At 50.4% G+C, this 20,639-nt stretch overlaps 2 protein-coding genes across 3 annotated transcripts in view; one reads left to right on the plus strand and one right to left on the minus strand.

The window, feature by feature from the left end:
• The window catches only part of LOC119950738, a 122,162-nt gene extending 105,581 nt beyond the window's left edge, over positions 1-16,581 (minus strand). For both annotated transcript variants that reach the window (XM_038773433.1, XM_038773432.1), the window contains exon 1: positions 16,192-16,581. In XM_038773433.1, the coding sequence (XP_038629361.1) occupies positions 16,192-16,261 (70 nt within the window). In that variant the 5' untranslated portion in view covers positions 16,262-16,581. The remainder of the gene's footprint in view (positions 1-16,191) is intronic.
• The window catches only part of cfap58 (cilia and flagella associated protein 58), a 257,337-nt gene continuing 241,249 nt past the window's right edge, over positions 4,552-20,639 (plus strand). The window contains exons 1-3 of the mRNA XM_038773430.1: positions 4,552-4,719; positions 9,071-9,346; positions 19,007-19,155. Of these exons, the coding sequence (XP_038629358.1) occupies positions 4,714-4,719; positions 9,071-9,346; positions 19,007-19,155 (431 nt within the window). The 5' untranslated portion in view covers positions 4,552-4,713. The remainder of the gene's footprint in view (positions 4,720-9,070; positions 9,347-19,006; positions 19,156-20,639) is intronic.

Raw genomic sequence — 20,639 nt, forward strand, 5'->3', positions numbered from 1 at the left:
TTGTTATCTCTGGGTTGTTACCCGTGCCACGTGCTAGCGAAGTGAGAAATAAGGAGAGAGAGGAGTTGAACACGTGGCTACAGGGATGGTGCAGGAGGGAGGGTTTTGGTTTCCTGGATAATTGGGGCTCATTCTGGGGTAGGTGGGACCTCTACAAACAGGATGGTCTTCACCTGAACCAGAGGGGTACCAATATCCTGGGGGGGAGATTTGCTAGTGCTCTTCGGGGGGGGTTTAAACTAATTCAGCAGGGGGATGGGAACCTAAATTGTAGTCCCAGTGTACAGGATGTTGAGAGTAGTGAGGTCAGGGATAGGGTTAAAAGTTCGAAAGAGGGCACCGGCAAGCAGGACGCTGGTTTGAAGTATGTCTACTTCAACGCCAGGAGCATCCGGAATAAGGTGGGTGAGCTTGCAGCATGGGTTGGTACCTGGGATCTCGATGTTGTGGCGATTTCGGAGACATGGGTAGAGCAGGGACAGGAATGGTTGTTGCAGGTTCCAGGATTTAGATGTTTCTGTAAGAACAAGGAAGGTGGTAAAAGAGGGGGGGTGTGGCATTGTTAATCAAGGAAAGTATTACGGCGGTAGAAAGGACGCTCGAGGACTCGTCTACTGAGGCAGTATGGGCCGAGGTTAGGAACAGTAGAGGAGAGGTCACCCTGTTGGGAGTTGTCTATAGACCTCCGAATAGTTTCAGAGATGTAGAGGAAAGGATTGCAAAGATGATTCTTGACAGGAGCGAGAGTAACAGGGTAGTTGTTATGGGGGACTTTAACTTTCCAAATATTGACTGGAAATACTATAGTTCGAGTACTATAGATGGGTCAGTTTTTGTGCAGGAGGGTTTTCTGACACAGTATGTAGACAGGCCAACAAGGGGCGAGGCCACATTGGATTTGGTACTGGGTAATGAACCCGGCCAGGTGTTAGATTTAGATGTAGGTGAGCACTTTGGTGATAGTGATCACAACTCAGTTATGTTTACTTAAGCAATGGGCAGGGATAGGTATATACCGCAAGGCAAGAATTATAGCTGGGGGAAAGGCAATTATGATGCTATTCGGCAAGATTTAGGATGTATAGGGTGGGGAAGGAAACTGCAGGGGATGGGTACAATCGAAATGTGGAGCTTTTTCAAGGAACAGCTACTGCGTGTCCTTGATAAGTATGTACCTGTCAGGCAGGGAGGAAGTTGTCGAGCAAGGGAACCATGGTTTACTAAGGAAGTTGAAGCACTTATGTTAGGATGAGACATGAAGGCTCAGTTAGGGCACTTGAGAGTTACAAGTTAGCCAGGAAGGACCTAAAGGGAGAGTTAAGAAGAGCGAGGAGAGGACACGAAAACTCGTTGGCGGATAGGATCAAGGAAAACCCTAAGGCTTTCTATAGGTATATAAGGAACAAAAGAATGACTAGAGTAAGATTAGGGCCAATCAAGGATAGTAGTGGAAAGTTGTGTGTGGAATCAGAGGAGATAGGGGAAGCATTAAATGGATATTTTTCGTCAGTGTTTACACTGGAGAAAGACAATGTTGTCGAGGAGAACACTCAGGTTCAGTCGACCAGGCTAGATGGAATTGAGGTTCAAAAGGAGGAGGTGTTAGCAATTTTAGAAAATGTCAAAATAGATAAGTCCCCTGGGCCAGATGGGATTTATCCTAGGATTCTCTGGGAAGCCAGGGAGGAGATTGCAGAGCCTTTGTCCTTGATCTTTATGTCGTCTTTGTCGACAGGAATAGTGCCGGAAGACTGGAGGATAACAAATGTTGTCCCCTTGTTCAAGAAGGGGAGTAGAGACAACCCTTGTAATTATAGACCTGTGAGCCTTACTTCGGTTGTGGGTAAAATGTTGGAAAAGGTTATAAGAGATAGGGTTTATAATCATCTTGAAAAGAACAAGTTGATTAGCGATACTCAACACGGTTTTGTGAAGGGTAGGTCATGCCTCACAAACCTTATTGAGTTTTTTGAGAAGGTGACCAAACAGGTGGATGAGGGTAAAGCTGTTGATGTGGTGTATATGGATTTCAGTAAGGCGTTTGATAAGGTTCCCCACGGTAGGCTATTGCAGAAAATAAGGAAGTATGGAATTGAAGGTGATTTAGCGGTTTGGATCAGTAATTGGCTAGCTGAAAGAAGACAGAGGGTGGTGGTTGATGGCAAATGTTCATCCTGGAGTTCAGTTACTAGTGGTGTACTGCAAGGATCTGTTTTGGGGCCACTGCTGTTTGTCATTTTTATAAATGACCTGGAAGAGGGTGTAGAAGGATGGGTTAGTAAATTTGCAGATGACACGAAGGTCGGTGGAGTTGTGGATAATGCTGAAGGATGTTATAGGATACAGAGGGACATAGATAAGCTGCAGAGCTGGGCTGAGAGGTGGCAGATGGAGTTTAATGCGGAAAAGTATGAGGTGGTTCACTTTGGAAGGAGTAACAGGAATGCAGAGTACCTGGCTAATGGCAAGATTCTTGGTAGTGTAGATGAACAGAGAGATCTCGGCATCCAGGTACATAAATCCCTGAAAGTTGCCACCCAGGTTAATAGGGCTGTTAAGAAGGCATATGGTGTGCTAGCCTTTATAAGCAGGGGGATTGAGTTTCGGAACCACAAGGTCATGCTGCAGCTGTACATAACTCTGGTGCGGCCGCACCTGGAGTACTGCGTGCAGTTCTGGTCACCACATTATAGGAAGGATGTGGAAGCTTTGGAAAGGGTTCAGAGGAGATTTACTAGGATGTTGCCTGATATGGAGGGAAGGTCTTACGAGGAAAGGCTCAGGGAATTGAGGTTGTTTTCGTTAGAGAGGAGAAGGCTGAGAGGTGACTTAATAGAGACATATAAGATAGTCAGAGGGTTAGATAGGGTGGACAGTGAGAGTCTTTTTCCTCGGATGGTGATGACCAACACGAGGGGACATAGCTTTAAATTGAGGGGTGATAGATATAGGACAGATGTCAGAGGCAGTTTCTTTACTCAGAGAGTAGTAGGGGTGTGGAACGCCCTGCCTGCAACAGTAGTAGACCTGCCAACTTTAAGGGCATTTAAGTGGTCACTGGATAGACATATGGATGAAAATGGAATAGTGTAGGTCAGATAGGCTTCAGATGGTTTCACAGGTTGGCGCAACATCGAGGGCCGAAGGGCCCGTACTGCGCTGTAGTATTCTATGTTCTATGTTCTATGTTCTATCTCAGAGACCCAGACGGAGGATACATACCTTTTGGAAAAGATAGTGTGATGAGGTGGGAGTCATGTGACATGGACCTCTCGTTCATGGATTCAGAAATAATGCCTTCCCGTACAAATCTGAGTTCATCCTATTGTTGTGCATTAATTAATATAAAATTAACTGAGGGGTTGGGAAATATGCCACCGCTTGCGAAGGGGGAAGCAAATCAAAACACCTTTTTGCTAATGGGCGGATGATGAGGAGAAATCAATGCTGTTTAAATTAACTCACACCCCCATCTGTAACATAATGACCAACTGTTAAGCAGATACCAGAGTATGTCTACAGTTTGCCTAAGAACCAAGTCCCATGCCTGAAGCCCAAGATGACCCACCCACAGAACAGCTCCCTCCTGCAGAATAATTGGGAAAACTGAAAAACTGGGACTCTTGAACCAGTTTGAGGGGAAAATGTTGGGACACTGGGACGTTGAATGGAAATGTGAGACGGAGCTGGAAAGGACAGGACTCTGGATGTCCGACTCATTGGCCTCAGAGAGGAGGAATATCCAATGATGCGGTCCGAACGGATTGGCCATCAGCCTGTTTGCCAAAGGAGAATTGAGGATAACAGACGTTCCTCTGCATGGGCCTCACGGTAGCATGGTGGTTAGCATCAATGCTTCACAGCTCCAGGGTCCCAGGTTCGATTCCCGGCTGGGTCACTGTCTGTGTGGAGTCTGCACGTCCTCCCCGTGTGTGCGTGGGTTTCCTCCGGGTGCTCCGGTTTCCTCCCACAGTCCAAAGATGTGCGGGTTAGGTGGATTGGCCATGCTAAATTGCCCGTAGTGTAAGGTTAATGGGGGGATTGTTGGGTTACGGGTATACAGGTTACGTGGGTTTAAGTAGGGTGATCATTGCTCGGCACAACATCGAGGGCCGAAGGGCCTGTTCTGTGCTGTACTGTTCTATGTTCTATGTTCTATGATTGCTGGGCAATCGCGATGATTAAATTGTCCAGTAGGTTGATGGCCTATTGCCAACTGGGTTTAATATTTAAAGTCTTTTGGGGGGGATCAGACAAATTTATTTTGCATCATATTAATTTTCCAAACTGCCTTCCATGTGTCTGAACTTCCAGCAATAAATGGGAACTTTATTCTGTCTCACTTGTCTTAAATTGCTCAACAGGTTTTGCTGTTTTTGGCCAGGAAGGGAGGGAGGGGCGGGGCCAGGGGAAAGAGGCGGGGCCAGGGGCGGGGTCAGGTAGAGAGGGACGGGGCCAGACATATAAAGGATAGGGGCGGGGCTAGGGGACGGGGCGGGGTCAGCGACGCACGCCGTGACGTAGCCTGCGTGGTTGCTAGGAGACCGGAAGGACGCGAGGGAGCTGCTGCCAGAGGGGGGACAGCGGGTCTGAGACAGCGGATCGGCGGCGGGGGCTGCACCGGGAACCGGGCAGGGACGAAGTCTCCCCCCTCCCCTCACTCCCATCCTCACCCACCTCCTCCCTCCCTCTGCCTGACACTCAGCAACCACCATGGCGGTAAGTGCATGGCTGCCTGCGAGCCCACATGGACCCTCACCCAGGGGAGGAGCAAACCTACCCCAGCCCCACCCCCACCCCCATCCACACCTCAGCCCCCTCCCCACCCCACCCCCATCCACACCCCAGCCCCCTCCCCACCCCCACCCCCATCCACACCTCAGCCCCCTCCCCACCCCACCCCATCCACACCCCAGCCCCCTCCCCATCCTCACCCCACCCCCATCCACATCCCAGCCCCCCCATCCCCACCCCATCCACACCTCAGCCCCCTCCCCATACTCACCCCACCCCATCCACACCCCAGCCCCCTCCCCATCCCCACCCCCATCCACACCTCAGCCCCCTCCCCACACTCACCCCACCCCACCCTCATCCCCACCCCCATCCACACCCCAGCCCCCTCCCCATACTCACACCACCCCCATGCTCATCCCCACCCCCTCCCCACCCCAACCCTCATCCACACCCCAGCCCCCTCCCCACCCCCACCCCCATCCACACCTCAGCCCCCTCCCCATCCCCAGCCCCCTCCCCATACTCACCCCACCCCCTCCTCATCCCCACCCCCATCCACACCCCCTCCTCACCCCCACCCCCTCCTCATCCCCATCCCCAGCCCCCTCCCCATACTCACCCCACCCCCATCCACACCCCAGCCCCCTCCCCACACCCATCCACACCTCAGCCTCCTCCCCATCCCCAGCCCCCTCCCCATACTCACCCCACCCCCTCCTCATCCCCACCCCCTCCTCATCCCCACCCCCATCCACAGCCCAGCCCCCTCCCCATACTCACCCCACCCCATCCTCATCCCCACCCCCATCCACACCCCAGCCCCTCCCCATCCTCATCCCCACTCCCCTCATCCCCATCCCCACCCCCATCCACACCCCAGCCCCCTCCCCATACTCACCCCACCCCGACCCTCATCCCCACCCCCTCCTCATCCCCATCCCCACCCTATCCACACCCCAGCCCCCTCCCCATACTCACCCCACCCCGACCCTCATCCCCACCCCCTCCTCATCCCCATCCCCACCCCCTTCCACACCCCAGCCCCCTCCTCACCCCACCCCCACCCTCATCCCCACCCCCACCCCCCTCCTCATCCCCACCACCCTCCCCATACTCACCCCACTCCACCCCCACCCTCATCCCCACCCCCATCCTCATCCCCAACCCCCTCCCCACACTCACCCCACCCCCACCCTCATCCCCACCCCAACCTCATCCCCAACCCCCTCCCCAACCTCACCCCACCCACACCCTCATCCCCACCCCACCCCCATCCTCATCAGGGGCAAACCTACCCCAGCCCCCTCCCCATCCTCATCCCCACCCCACCCTCCCCCACCCCATCCTCATCCCCACCCGCACCCTCATCCTCATCCCCAACCCCCTCCCCATACTCACCCCACCCCCATCCTCATCCCCAACCCCCTCACCATACACACCCCACCCCCACCCTCCCCCACCTCCATCCTCATCCCCACCCGCACCCCATCCTCATCCCCAACACCCTCCCCATACTCACCCCATCCCCACCCCACCCTCATCCCCACCCCCATCAGGAGCAAACCTACCCCAAACCCCTCCCCCAAACCCACTCCACCCCCACCTTCACCTCACCGCCACCAGGAGCAAACCTACCCCTGCCCCCTCCCCAAACTCACTCCACCCCCATCCTCATCCCCACCCCTACTTCCACCAGGAGGAAACCTATTCCAACCCCCCCACCCCACCCCTCAAACACACTCCACCCTCGTCCCTCCCTAGCCCCCGGAGGAGCAATCCTATCACACCCCCGTCCCACAAACTCACCACCCCCACCCTCATCCCCACCACGAGCAAACCTACCTCATCCCCTCCCCCCAAACTCACCCCGTCCTCATTCCCACCCCCAGGAGGAGGAAACCTACCCCAACCTCTACTCCCTCAAACTCACTCCACCTCTTAACACCGCTCCCCTTCCCCGCACCCCCCCCCCCCCCCCCCCCCCAAATGTACGTCCCCCCCTGAAGAGGCTCACCTTCCTCAGGTCCGGGTCCCATGTCACCCTCCATTGGGTGCATTAAGCCAGTGGAGTGGGTGGCATCCTCTTTGCGCCTCAGTGGGTGGCACTCTTGCCTCTGGGTCTGGAGGTGCTGCGGGTTCAAGTCCTACTCCAGGATTTGACACTCCCGCAGTCTTTCCGTTGGGTTGATGAACCGAGCCTGAGCTGGGTGGCAGGGATCCTGGGGCACCGGTATGGATAGGAGTGGCAGGTTATCCCCGGTGCCCTGGCCAATATCCATCCCTCCGGCATGGTCACATAAACCAGGCTACCTGGTCATTGTCACACTGGTGTTTGTGGGAACTTCCCTGTGCAAGTTGACTGGTTTCCTATGTCACACCAATCACCACACTTCAAAACAGATTTCACTGGCCGGAAAGTGTGTTTGATAAATCCCAAGGTTGCGAAAGACACTATATAAATGAAGTCTTTCTTTACTTTGATTTTTCAGTTGGGGTTGTCCAGAAACTTCACCTGGTGTGATGATCCCTTATATGTGGCTCTTATAGATGTCTCTCCATCTAACCTGTGGAGAAGTGTAGTGAACACAAACATAAAGTACACTTTCTCCTGGTAGGGCTGCACTCCGCTCAGCCAATACTTTAGGCACAGGTTGACAAGAGCCGAAGTCTATGCATTGCCAGTGCAAACACTGCAGCGTTTTTTGCATTTATGTTTATTAATATTGCAATTGAAACACAGTCGATCAGCACTGAGCACTAGCACATTGTCTGGTTTGGCCAGTGGAACGAGCCGATGGGGGAGGGGGTCTGTGTTCCCTCGAGTTAAGTGATGGGAACCTGACCATTCGAGCTTCCCGGTGCGTTGTGTTGACTTCGACAGAAATTATCTGCATGTAGTAAGCGACATGTGTCTCATTTCAAACATCGTCGTTTTGTTTGACGACTATGGGGTATTGATGGCGGTCCCTTCAGTGTATCTGTCGCCTGTTGCCTTTTCATACAATTTAAGATTAACTCCTTGCTGCTTTTCTATTCTTCCACTGTCTTGCAATCGATCCATCCTGAATAACATTTAGTGCCCTGAGGTTGGTTGAAAACCAGTACTTCACTCTGTTTTTCCAGGTCATCTAAGCGGGAACTTTAAAGTTGGATCTGATGGCAAGCAGCGGGAACTGAACCTGGTGCTCAGTTTGCTCGTGTAGCTCAAGGAAACTGCACCATCAGCAGTTCTACTGATAGTCTGACCAAAAGCAGATGTTTGCACCAAGGTCAAAATTAAGCCACGATTGACTGTGTGGAGTTAGCACGTTCTCCCCGTGTGTGCGTGGGTTTCCTCCGGGTGCTCTGGTTTCCTCCCACAGTCCAAAGATGTGCAGTTTAGGTGGGATTACAGGGATAGGGTGGGTGAGTGGGTCTGGGTAAGGTACTCTTTTAGATCGGTGCAGTCTCGATGGGCCGAATGACCTCCTTTTGCACTGTAGGAATTCTATGTTTCTATGGTAGGTCTCTACACTTCTTCAAGTCTGGTCTTGTGCATGGCAAGCTTTGTTGGCCATCTTTCCCAATAACTCCTTAAGCAAAAAGCAAAGTACGTATTGCAGGTCTTGGAAACGCGAAAGAAAAACAGAAAATGCTGGAAACACTCAGCCTGTCAGGAAGCATCTGTGGAGAGAGGAGCGGAGAGCTCATTGGCCTGAAACATTAACTCTATTACTCGCTCGCTCTCTCCACAGATCTGTCAAGTGTTTCCAGCATTTTAAGTTTTTAATTCTATATTTCCTTCTGTGGCATGGTGTCAAATGTCAATTTGTTTGGACATTTTTTTACGTACAAAAGCAAGTTGCTCTCAGTGGCAGACTGTGGACGGTCCATGCCATCAACATTTTGGCTGCTGGTGCCAAACAAAAAGTGGATCAGGAAAAGGGATACAAGAATATATTTGAAAGGAAGAAGTTCCTGCATAAATACCTGCATACCAAAGTGAAACAAAGAAATCTACAGGCATTTGTTGTGCACACCAAGTTAGTTGGCTTATTTGTAGCATTTTCTATCTGGAGATCATCTCTAGTATGATGGAACTTTTCACATTTTGGCTTATGAAGCAAACTCCCAAGTTAAGGCATTGCGACAAATATAAATGCATTCCAAAGGACAACTGCATATGTTTCTGATCAGAGAAGCAAGAGAGGAGATTAAAATCATGTTTTAAGATAGCTTTTTTTCTGTTTTAAGAGATTTGTGTACCTGCAACTAATTTACTCCCCCTCCCTCCCTGTCCCGCTCCCACCCCCTCCCTTTTCCACACCCGACCCCTCTCCATTTTCTTTTGCAGGACAAGCCAGTAATTCTGGAGGATCATGCCTTCGAGGCACTGGAGCGGGACTTCCAAGAAGTCCTTGCTGAACTTACGGGAGACAAGGGACTGGAGAAATTTCGCGTTGAGTATGAAAAGCTGCATCGGGCCCTCAAGAAATCCCACGAAAATGAGAAGCGCCTGATGGCAAAATGCAAGGACCTAAATGCTGAGATTGTTGCAAATTCGACAAAGGTGACAACTGCACTGAAGCTCTCGCAAGATGACCAGTCAACTATAGACTCCTTGAAGCAGGTGAGGTTTGTGACAATTCTCTGGTGGGGCTGGACTACACTGATTTGTCTGTGAAATGTAGAGTGAACCATTTCTCAATAGACATTATCTCAAAATTTCGCAGTTTGCATGTAGACAGGTGCACAAGCTAACCAATATGCAGCTCGGTTACATTATATTTCAAAGATTGGCAACTCAGCAAATGCTCAAAGCATTTGAAATTTAAACTACAAGTTTATCATCACTGCTCCTCCAGGTTCCACCAGCGCATACTAAGGTTCGGTATTTATCCATGTAACCAGCAGTAGGTATTCTCTGTAAGGTAACTTGGGCGCGATTCTCCGCTGCCCACGATGGGTCAGAGAATAGCGGGAGGGCGTCCCCGACATTTTTCACGCCCTCCCGCTATTCTCCCCCCCCCACGGCCGCCCCACGACACGAATCGCTGCTCGCCGTTTTTTACGGCGAACAGCGATTCTCCCCAGGCCGATGGGCCGAGTTTCCAGGCCTTTACGGCCGTTTTTACGGCAGCAAACACACCCGCTTGCTGCCGTCGTAAAAACGGCCGCAACATGCCCGTTCTGGGCATCCAGGGCCCCGATTGGCACGGCAGTACCACGGCCGTGCCAAGGGGGGCATGGGCCCGCGAACGGTGGGCACCGATCGCGGGCAGTGCGTCTGTAATGGACGCACTCTTTCTCCCTCCGCCGCCCCGCAGGATCAGTCCGCGGGGTGGCCGAGGGAGATGACGGCCCCGCGCATACGCGGGTTGGAGCCGTCCAATCCGCGCATGCGCGGCTGACGTCATCGTGCGCGTCAGCCGGCGTGACGCTTGGCACGCGGACTTAGCGACGGTGCTAAGGCCGCGATGCCGTGGTTCACGGGGCCCCATTGCTAGCCCCGCCCGGGGGGGGGAGAATCGGGTCCCGGGAGGGGGCGCGGAGGCTGCCGTGAAACACGGCCAGTTTCACGGCAGCCTTTACGACTCGCCGCATTTGCGGAATAGTAATTAAAAAGGAAATCACCTGATTCGTAAAGTCATTTTGTCTTTTAGTTTATTCAAACTGTAATAACCTTTACAAGGCCAATAGGGATACACTAACTGATCGCCCCATGGGACAGGTACAGTATGAGCTTCCTCATTGGTGGGCCGAGGCCCGTCGAGCTGGGGCTCATTACCTCACTCTGTAAAAGCCGGCCCGAACTGGGAACAGCACTTTTGCAGTCCCGACCGGGATCTGTTTTGTTGTACCCCGACATAGTGGTCATTTCCTTTACCTTAAATTAACTCCAGTTAACTTACTTTCTCGGGCTTCCTGGATCTTTAAACTGGCGAAGAGTTGTGCAGGGGGTTCTTTTAGGCAGGGGTTCCTGTGGGGAGGGGCCCCTGATTACAGGGGTCCCGGTGGGGGGTGTCCCTATTACAGGGGTCCCTGTGGTGGTCCCCCAATTTCAGTGGTCTCTTGCGGATCCATATAACTTGGGTTCCTGTGGGGGGATTATAGGGGCTCTTGTGGGAGGTCTCCCTATTACAGACTCCCTGGGGAGTGCCTATTACAGGGGTCCCTTGGGGTGGAGGTCCGCCTATACCAGGGGTCCCTGGGGGGGGAATACCGTTAGTTTGGGCCCCTGGAGGATTCCCTTATTACAGAGATTTCTCCCTAGTACAGCGGTCCTGGGGGTGGGTACCTCTATTACAGAAGTCCCGGGGGGGTGGGGGCGGGGGGGGGGCAGGTCGGGTCACCCCTGTTCTCAGGGGTGGGATAGGGCACCCAGTAAATCTGGGGGTTTGGAGGCTGCTGTATGGTGGGTGGGTGCAGGGGTCGATTTGCAGTGGGGAGAGGGTCAGGGCCGATTTGCGGTGCGAGAGGGGTGGGGTTTGCCGGCCGCGAGACCTCACCATCAGGCCGCCTGCTCATCATGACGTATTAATGAAGGCCCAGTCGCGGGATGCCGTGAGAAACCCTCGTTTTCCACACCATGCATAAATTTGCATGGCGTGGGACACTGAATTGCATCCCGCTTTACGACCGCAAGGGAATCGTAAAACTGGTGCAATTCTGCTCCGGCGGGAGAACAGAGTCACCCAAATGGAAAATCCAGCCCACGGTGTTTTGGCTTCAACTGCTTCCTGTAGTAGCAAATTCCACAGGGTGTCCACTCTCTAAGGGAAGACATTTCTCCTCATCTCAGTCCTAAATGGTCTATCCCGAATCCTCAGACTGTAACCCCTGGTTGTGAACACCCCGACCATTGAGAACATCCTTCCTGCATCTACCCTGTCTAGTCTTGTTAGAATTTTATAGGTTTATATGTGATCCCTCCTCATTCTTCTGAATTCCAGCGAATACAATCTTAACCAATTCAATCTCTCCTCATATGCCAGTCCTGCCATCCCTGAAATCCATGATGTGGAGATGCCGGCGTTGGACTAGGGTGAGCCGAACGGCGCTGACCCGCTTACTCCAAGGTGGCCTTCAGGACGAGCGACAATGCAGAATCGCTGAACAGAAACTTATAGCCAAGTTCTGCACACATGAGTACGTCCTCAACCGGGACCTTGGATTCATGTCGCATTACATTCACCCCCTACCATCTGGCCTGGGTTTGCGAAATCCTACCAACTGTCCTGTCTTGAGACAACTCACACCTCTTTAACCTGGGATTACCCCTCTCTCTGGATCTGTAAAGACTTAATTACCGGCAAATGCTCGCATTCAAAGCATTGTCTCGCATCTTTGACTTTGTCTATATACAAATTTCTGGAACCTACCTCTTCATTCACCTGAGGAAGGAGCAATGCTCCGAAAGCTAGTGATTTGAAAGAACCCTGTTGGACTTTAACCTGGTGTTGTAAGACTTCTTACTGTGTCCCTGAAATCAGTCTAGTAAACCTTCTCTGCACGCCCTCTGTAGCAAGAACATCCTTCCTCAGATAAGGAGACGGAAAGTGCACACAATATTCCAGGTGTGGCCTCACCAAGGCCCTGTATAATTGCAGTAAGGCATTCCTGCTCCTGTACTCAAATTCTCTTGCTATGAAGGTCAACATATCATTTGCCTTCTTGACCCCCTGCATGCTTACCTTCAGCGACTGGTACCAGGTCTCATTGTACAAATTCTGTCCTAATTTATGGCCCTTCAGATAATAATCTGCCTTCCTATTTTTGTTACTAAAGTGGACAACTTCACATTTCTCCAAATTACGCAGCATCTGCCATTAATTTGCCCACTCACTCAACTTGTTCAACTCTCACTGAAGGATCTCTGCATTCTCCTCACAACTCACCCTCCCATTCAGCTTTGTGTCATCTGCAGATTTGGAGATATTGGGCACGATTCAGCAGACTCAAGTGTAAGTCCGCCGAATGGTGCTTTAATGGGGTGTTTCTTGGCACCTGCAGGGCTGAGAAATATCCCCCTATTCTTCGGCACATTGCTGTTTCTTTTAACCTCGGGGAGTTTCGCCCTGCCGTGGCCACTCAAAATCATTTCCTGCACTTTATCGCTAGTGCAGGAAGACTACTCGCGGATCAAGGCTCCATTTTTAAAGGCAGCCCCGATCTTTCCACCCCGATCTTTCGAACATCATAGCTTCAGGGCGACCCCAACTTCATCCAACTTAATTCTTCTAGGATCCTCGCACCCCCCCCCCCCCCCCCCCCCCCCCCACCCCCGTCATGGGCAACGGTCCCCCCAGGCCTGAACCTTGGCATCACCAACCTAGCTCCCCTGGCCATGCCCCTGCCATCCTTGCAGTATCACCTGACACCCTAGCAGTGCCAGTATGCCAGTTTGGCAGTGCCAAGGTGCCTGGGTGCCAGCAGGAGTGCCAGGGTCCCGCCATGCCCTGTCCCCAGCCTCCACTTCCCAGTGTGACCTCCGAGGTGCCACCACAATTGAGTCATGCCTTTGTGAACCAGTACCAAACGGCGCCAGTTGTGGCCTCTCTGGCGAGGCCTATGAATACCAGGCCCGGGTCAATTGGGCTGGTGCACAGTTAAATGAGCGTCGCAAATTTTGTTCTAGGCCTTTCGCGAGAATCAACGACTTCTTCCTGCCACCAAGTTGGGCACCAAGAGGTCGATGAATCCCACTCATTGCATTTTGTTCCCTCATCTAAATCATTGATCTATATTGAGAATAGTCCCAGTACTGATTCCTACGGTACCCCACTAGTCACTGCCTGCCATTTGGAAAAAAAATCCGTTTATTCCTCTTTGTTTCCTGTCTACCAACCAGTTTTGTGTCCATCCCAATACATTACCCCTCACCTCATGTGCTTTCATTTTATACACTAATCTCTTATGTGGGACTTCGTCAAAAGCCTTCCGAAAGTTCACATAAATCATATCCACTGGCTCCCCCTCATCAACTCTACTAGTTACATCCTTGAAGAATTCCAGTAGATTTGTCAAGCATGATTTTCCTTTCATAAATCCATGCTGACTCTGTCCGATCCTGCCACTGTTTTCTAAGTGCTCTGCTAGTAAATCCTTGATAATGGATTCTAGTATTTTCCCCACTACTCACGTCAGGCTTACTGGTCTATAATTCCCTCTTTTCTCTCTACCTCCCTTTTTAAATAGCGGGGTTATGTTAGGTACCCTCCAACCTGCAGAAACCTTTCCAGAGTCTGTAGAATCTTGGAAGATGACGCCCAATGCATCCACTATTTCTATGCCACTTCCTTAAATACTCTGGGATGTAGATTATCAGGCCCTGTGGATTTATCAGCCTTCAATCCCATAAATTTACCCAATACTGTTTCTTTACGAATACTGGCCTCCTATCTGGTTCTTCAAGGTCGACCCAGCCAGATGGGTAGAACCATGTACATCATGTTACACAATCTCCTGTGGAGAGAAAAAAAATGCCTGATAAAAATCCTGTAATTCATTTAGGAAAAAAAGCACTGGGAAATTTGTCTCTGACTCCCAAAGACAGTGATGTTAAATCTACGGAACTGTACAACTACAGCTATTGCTACTCCTTATCTATCTGAAGAAATTCAGTGTATCCTCTCCTGCAGGAACTTGTCCTTCTGCTTTTAAATTACTGCAGAAACCCACATACATGCCACATATTTCGGTGGCTTCTGAAAGTCAGTGACTTGTGAAAAACAAAGGGGCCGTTTCAGCAACCCCACTGTGTCGGTGTGGATCCGGGCACAATGGGTGAATCTCGCGAGAGCTCCAAATCGGGCACCGCGTCGGTCATTGGGCCGATCGTGAGTCACCCGAATCGCTCTGCCCGGTGTGATCTGGATCTCACCCTTGCTGGGCAAGATCCAGATCTGCATTTGGAAATGAGCCTAAATACCCGGACACCGGATTCATCTAACACCCCAGACTCGAACGCCATGCCTGTGAGACCTCGCCAGGGCACCGTTTAGTTCTGGTCCACACAAATGTGGACCCGGCTTAGTGGCACCTCGCGGAGAGGGGGGGGGGGGGGATTTGCAGGAAATTAGAGACCCCCAGGTCGTTGGGGGCAGGGCAGGGTGGTACCCTGGTGCACCCCCCTGGCGCTGCTAGCCTAACATCCTGGCAGTGCCAGCCGGGCACCCTCAGTGACGGGGCACTGCCAGGGTGCTCGGGTGTCAGGTCGGTACTGTCAATATTTGGGTCCTGGGGGTACCTTTCCAATTGGATTGGGGGGGGGAGGAGATGAGAGGAGTGTTCCCAGGAGCCGTGACAAGGTTGGGGAATGAGGGGGGGGGGTATCCAGAAAGTGGGGGGAGACGCGGGGGAGATCAGGGCTACTGATCAAAATGGCGTCCCGATCTGTGAGCAGCCATTCCTGTTGGCGGGATCAGCTTGCCAGCAGAAAATCCCTCTAAGTGCAATCTTGGCAGGGAGAATCTCCCGAGGCCAAAGAAAACGGTACAGTGCTGTTGAATGGTGGGGTGATTCTTGGCCCTTGGCCGTTGAGAATTATCCCACCGTCCGAAAGCGGACTTAGTTTTAAATCCGCTGAATCGCACCCAGACTCTTCCTCATTTCAAACAGAACTATTTTGTATTTCATACTCGTGTTCCTCAGCTTACCCAGCCTCTCCAGTTCAGATAATCTACTGGAACACAATATATTTACTTAATCACATTCGACAACTTCAAACATATTTTGATGTTTTTCCAACAGACAAAGCCCCATTTGGATTTAAAAATAAACAGAAAATTTTGGAAATGCTTGAGCAGATTTGGCAGCCTAATTTCTGAGAAAAACAGAGTTAAGGTTTCAAGACAAATATGACTCTCTGAAGGAACGTAGAAATCTGATGGGGTTTGTGCTCATGAAAGGGGGAAGGGGAGGAAGGACAAAAGGGAAGCTCTGCGATAGGGTAGAGGGCGGCAGAGATTGCATGACTAAAGATGTGCTGGAACAAAAGGCAAAGGGAGGAATGAACAGTGCCGTTGAAAAGTAAAAATATGAAAAACAAAATTCAAAGAGGTACATTGCGATTGAAGTCAAAATGGGAGGCAGAGCTCATGGTCCTAAATTGTTGAACTCAATGTTGAGTCCTGGGGGCTGTAAATTGTCGATGAGTTGCTGTTCCTCGAGCTTGTGTTGAGCTTCACTGGAACACTGACAGGCCAAGGTGAGCCTGAGAACAAGGAGACAACTTTGTACCAATCCAGGTGGCACGGTGGCGCAGTGGTTAACACTGCGGACCCGGGTTCTATCCTGGCCTTGGGTCACTGTCTGTGTGGAGTTTGCACATTCTCCCTTTGTCTGCGTGGGTTTCACCCCCACAACCCAAACGATATGCAGGTTAAGTGGATTGCCCACACTAAATTGCCCCTTAAATGCAAAAAGAAAATCATTGGGTACTCTAAATTTATTTTTAAAAATTTTGTACCATACCTGTTGCTGTTTTGCGTGACCTCACCCATGGAATCATGTTGGTTTTTGAAGTTTTGTGACCACAATGCATTTAATACTTCCAAGAGTGGTTTGAACATCTTTCCAATCTCTCTGCACACACCAATGCTGCATCATTTTGGCTATTTGTCCGAATATTCTCTTTTCCTTTTAAACGTGCGTCCACATTTTCAACACTGAGAAATTGGTCGTCTGTGATCGGAAGGTCTTTTATCAACGTGATAAGACACAACACGGAAATAAAGTGCTGAACCTCAAAATGTGCACCATCCTGTCTTTCCTGTACCACACGACTGATGTCTCCTGCTGTGATAATGTGAAAGCTTCTTGTATGAATTGCAGGGTTAGCAAGCTTGGCTGAGGTGAAGATGAGAAAACTGCAGCCAGTCAGCTTTCTGACCTTGTCCTTAATACTAGCATTGATTTTATTATAGCTGGAGACTAAAATTCCTCAGCCTAGTTGCTTGCTGCTTCATTATTTTATTGTTGTGATTGGTGACTTCCGCAGCAATGCAATTCTCATTTTAAAAATCTAATTGTGATCCACCTGAAAATCTTAAAAGAGCTATAAATATAGCCCTTAAATCACTTAACTTGGAGATGTAGTGCCACAGACATATTTCAGAGAGAAATATTTATCATTGAACTTGAACATGTACTTGGTATATGTGCAAGTTTGTTGTTACATTCTGTCATTCCAACAAAACTCGTAGCAAGATAGCTGACAACCTTGCTCCAAATATCTCTGCTGTTGGAGCCTGTTATCACACTTGCGTGGGCTGCCATCTGCAGAACATTTTGTATTTTCCTTGCTGTTCACAAGGTTCTGTTGTTTGGTGGAACCCTCTTTCTATTCAGCTTCAGATTTTGGGTGCTGCGGCAATGATGGTATTTATTGCCCATCACAGGGTGCTGCCAGTGCAACTGAGTGGCTTACCAGCCCAGTTCAGAGGGAAGTTAAGAGTCTGATGTGACCATCAATTCACTAGACACAAGATTGGAAGTAAACTGTGGTTTTAATAGTCTTACAACTAAGCCAGCCTGCGACCAGAGGAACTGAGAGCAGGCTTACGGCTGCAGTACGTTATACTTCCGGTTAGTGGGAGGAGCCATGGGCGGAGCCAAGGGTGGAGCCCAGTACAAACTCCTCATCTCCCCTTATGGGCAGAGCCGCGCAACGGCTCTCATACAGAGCCCACAAGTACACAATACAACGCAAGGCAATGCAGTGTGAATTACGATGCATATAATTCACCACAAAGTCAACAGTAGTTGGTGTGTGTAGACCGAGTGGTCACGTGATGGCTACAAAAAGGGTCATGTGTCGGAAGCATGGGGGTTCTCCCTGGAGCGGGCAGAGCACAAGCATGGAGTAGCTGCTCTGCTAGTAAATTAAGTATTGTTTGTTACAAGTCCTTGTGGCCAGTGTTTGAGAATCCAGCACTTATACATGGTGTCATAGAATAATAGAATTTACAGTGCAGAAGGAGGCATTCGGCCCATTGAGTCTGCACTGGCCCTTACAAAGAGCAACCCACTCAAGCCCACGTATCAACCCTATCCCCGCAACCCAGCAACCCCCACTTAGCCTTTTTGGACACTAAGGGCAATTTAGCATGGCCAATTCACCTAACCTGTACGTCTTTGGACTGTGGGAGGAAACCGGAGCTCCCGGAGGAAACCCACGCACACACGGGGAGGACGTGCAGACAGTGACCCAGCCGGGAATCAAACCTGGGACCCTGGAGCTGTCAAGCAATTGTGCTAACCACTATGGCAGTATGGCACAAGAACTTCACCAAATAATTTTTTAAAAGTTTGAGAACATTTGTCTGTCGGTAAAATAAAATCCTCGACAGGTGGACATCTAATTCGACGAAGCATAGAGCAGATGAATCGACACAATCATATGTGGCAACCTTGAAAATCTTTGTGAAGAAATGTGGATTTGGTATCGCTTCTGGTGAATTAGTCAGAGATTGAATACTCTACGAGGTCCATAGCGATCCTGCCTGTAAGCAGCCATTGCAAGGGAAAGATTTAACACTGCAAGCAGCCATTAGCACCTGCAGGTTCAATGAACAGTCAGGAAAAAGCAGCAGAGATTTCAGGCGGGAAACAGAAGTGCAGATTGAGACAGATTGAGACCACAGCAGCCTTCCACTATCATCAGCCACATTGTAGCCAGTCAGTCCCCCAAGGGAGTGTCAGAAAGGTGAACAAACTGGAGCTCAGTCAATGCAGCAAAACCATTGAGCTTCTAACAACACTCTATTGCGAGAATGTCAACACCGTCACAGAAGAGAGTGTTAATGTAAGCCTACCTGTGACAATAATAAATAATAATAATAATCGTTATTGTCACAAGTGGGCTTACATTAACGCTGCAATGAAGTTACTGTGAAAATCCCCTAGTCCTCACACTCTGGCACCTGTTCGGGTACACTGAGGGAGAATTCAGAGTGTCCAATTCACCTAACAGCACGTCTTTCTTGGACTTGTGGGAGGAAACCGGAGCACCCGGAGGAAATCCACGCAGTCACAGGGAGAACGTGCAGACTCCACATAGACAGTGACCCAAGCCGGAAATCGAACCTGGGACCCTGGCGGCGTGAAGCAACAGTGCTAACCACTGTGCTACGGTACAATGGAATATGAATTCTTCTGGTCATTACAGATAATTATTATTGTATCAAATTGATGGATTCCAAATCTCTTTTTTAAAAAAATGAAGGGTCACCGCAAGGTCTGCATGTTTGGGCTAACTCTGTGCCATTTGTTTTTTTTTAAACAAAAGGAGATCGAGAAAGCTTGGAAAATGGTCGACTCATCTCTTGAACAGGAAAAGCGAGGAAAGGAGACCATTCTTACTCTGAAGCAGGAAATTAGTAACCTAACCAGGTTGGTGGAGCAAGGCGCTGGACTATCGTTGGGCCAGGAAAGCAGGTTGGTTGTTTGAATTATTTTTTTCTTCCTACTGTAATTTTTCACTGGAATGCTATTGTCTGGGCGTGATTTAATGGCCTTGTCGCGCCCGACTTGGTGACACAACAAAGCGGTTCAACCTCGCGAGAGGCCTCTCATGAGATTCGCGATGCTCGGAACGCCTCGCGGGATTAAAAAAAATTTTGCGAGACGTTGCATTCCGGATCTCACCCTCACTGGGCATGATTCAGATTAACGTATTTAATTGCTCATTTAAATATGTCTATGCTATATTCCCCCAGGCCTGGGAGCTAATGGCCTCGTCTGGGAGGCCTCGCCATGACGATGTTTAGCACTGGTCCACACAAGCGTGGACCATGTGTAACAGCATCTGGGGGGGTCTCCCATGCCATTGGTGGCCCCCTGGTGACCAGGCTCTGGGAAGGGTGGTACCCTGGCACTCCTGCAAGCACCCAGGCACCTTGGCACTGCTAGGGTTCCCAGGTGGCACTGAAAGGCTGGCAGGGACACTGCCAGGGTGGCAGGCTGGCAGTGCCAAGGTACCTGGGTGCCAGGTTGCCTGTGCCAGGGATTGAACCCGGGGGTGCCTTGCCCTTAAAGGTGGGGAGAGGGGGAGCTCGAAGACCCTGTAAGATGTAAGTTTGGGCAGTGGAGAGGGGGGTGGGAGACGTGGTCCGGAGGCCATGGTGACGGATCAGATTGGGGTCGAAAGATCGGGGCGGCATTTAAAATGGCGCTCAGATCCACAAATACTCCTCCTGCACGGGCAAGCTGAGCCTATCAGAACAGGAAATGAGCTAAGTGCGGTTTTGGCTGCGTGTCCCTTGCCGAGGAGAAAAAGTTGTTAGAGTCCCATTAGATAGCAGGGCTGCTCTCAACACTGCAGGCGCTGAGAAGCACCCTGCTACACGGGCACAAAACGGGACTCTGTTTCTTTCACGTTAAACCACGCCCCGTACGTCTGGTCACAAGCTGTCTGCATGAGGTGAGTGGCAGCCTTGACTACTAACTGGAGAAATTGCATTCATCATCCAATGTAACTTTAACTTTGGGCCATGGTGTAATCTGGGTGATAGTGAATCAGCAACTTGACTCTCCTGATTTTTGCTTCCATTAAAGCCGACAGAAATAGAAGTCAGAAAGGTGTATAATGGATGACTGATCTGCTGTCTAATACAAAGGCAAGATAAAAACAAAATACTGCAGCTGCTGGAAATGTGATATAAAATCAGAAAATGCTGGAAAGATTCAGAAGGTCTGGCAGCATCTGTGGAGAGAGAAACAGAGCTGACGTTTCGAGTCCGGATGACTCAGAGCGCTGAAGACTTATCTGCTACTGCCAAGCTGTTTTCCCCTATCTGCCAAAGTCAGAGTTAGCCCTGCTTACTCTTGCGTCAGTGCAGGTGTCCGAATCCAAGTAGCCATTCTGGATTGAACTTCCCAAACGCCAATAACAAACTGCAATTTGCAGGCAGCAGGCGACT

Source organism: Scyliorhinus canicula, chromosome 16, assembly GCF_902713615.1.
Source record: "Scyliorhinus canicula chromosome 16, sScyCan1.1, whole genome shotgun sequence".
NCBI classification, from domain to species: domain Eukaryota; kingdom Metazoa; phylum Chordata; class Chondrichthyes; order Carcharhiniformes; family Scyliorhinidae; genus Scyliorhinus; species Scyliorhinus canicula.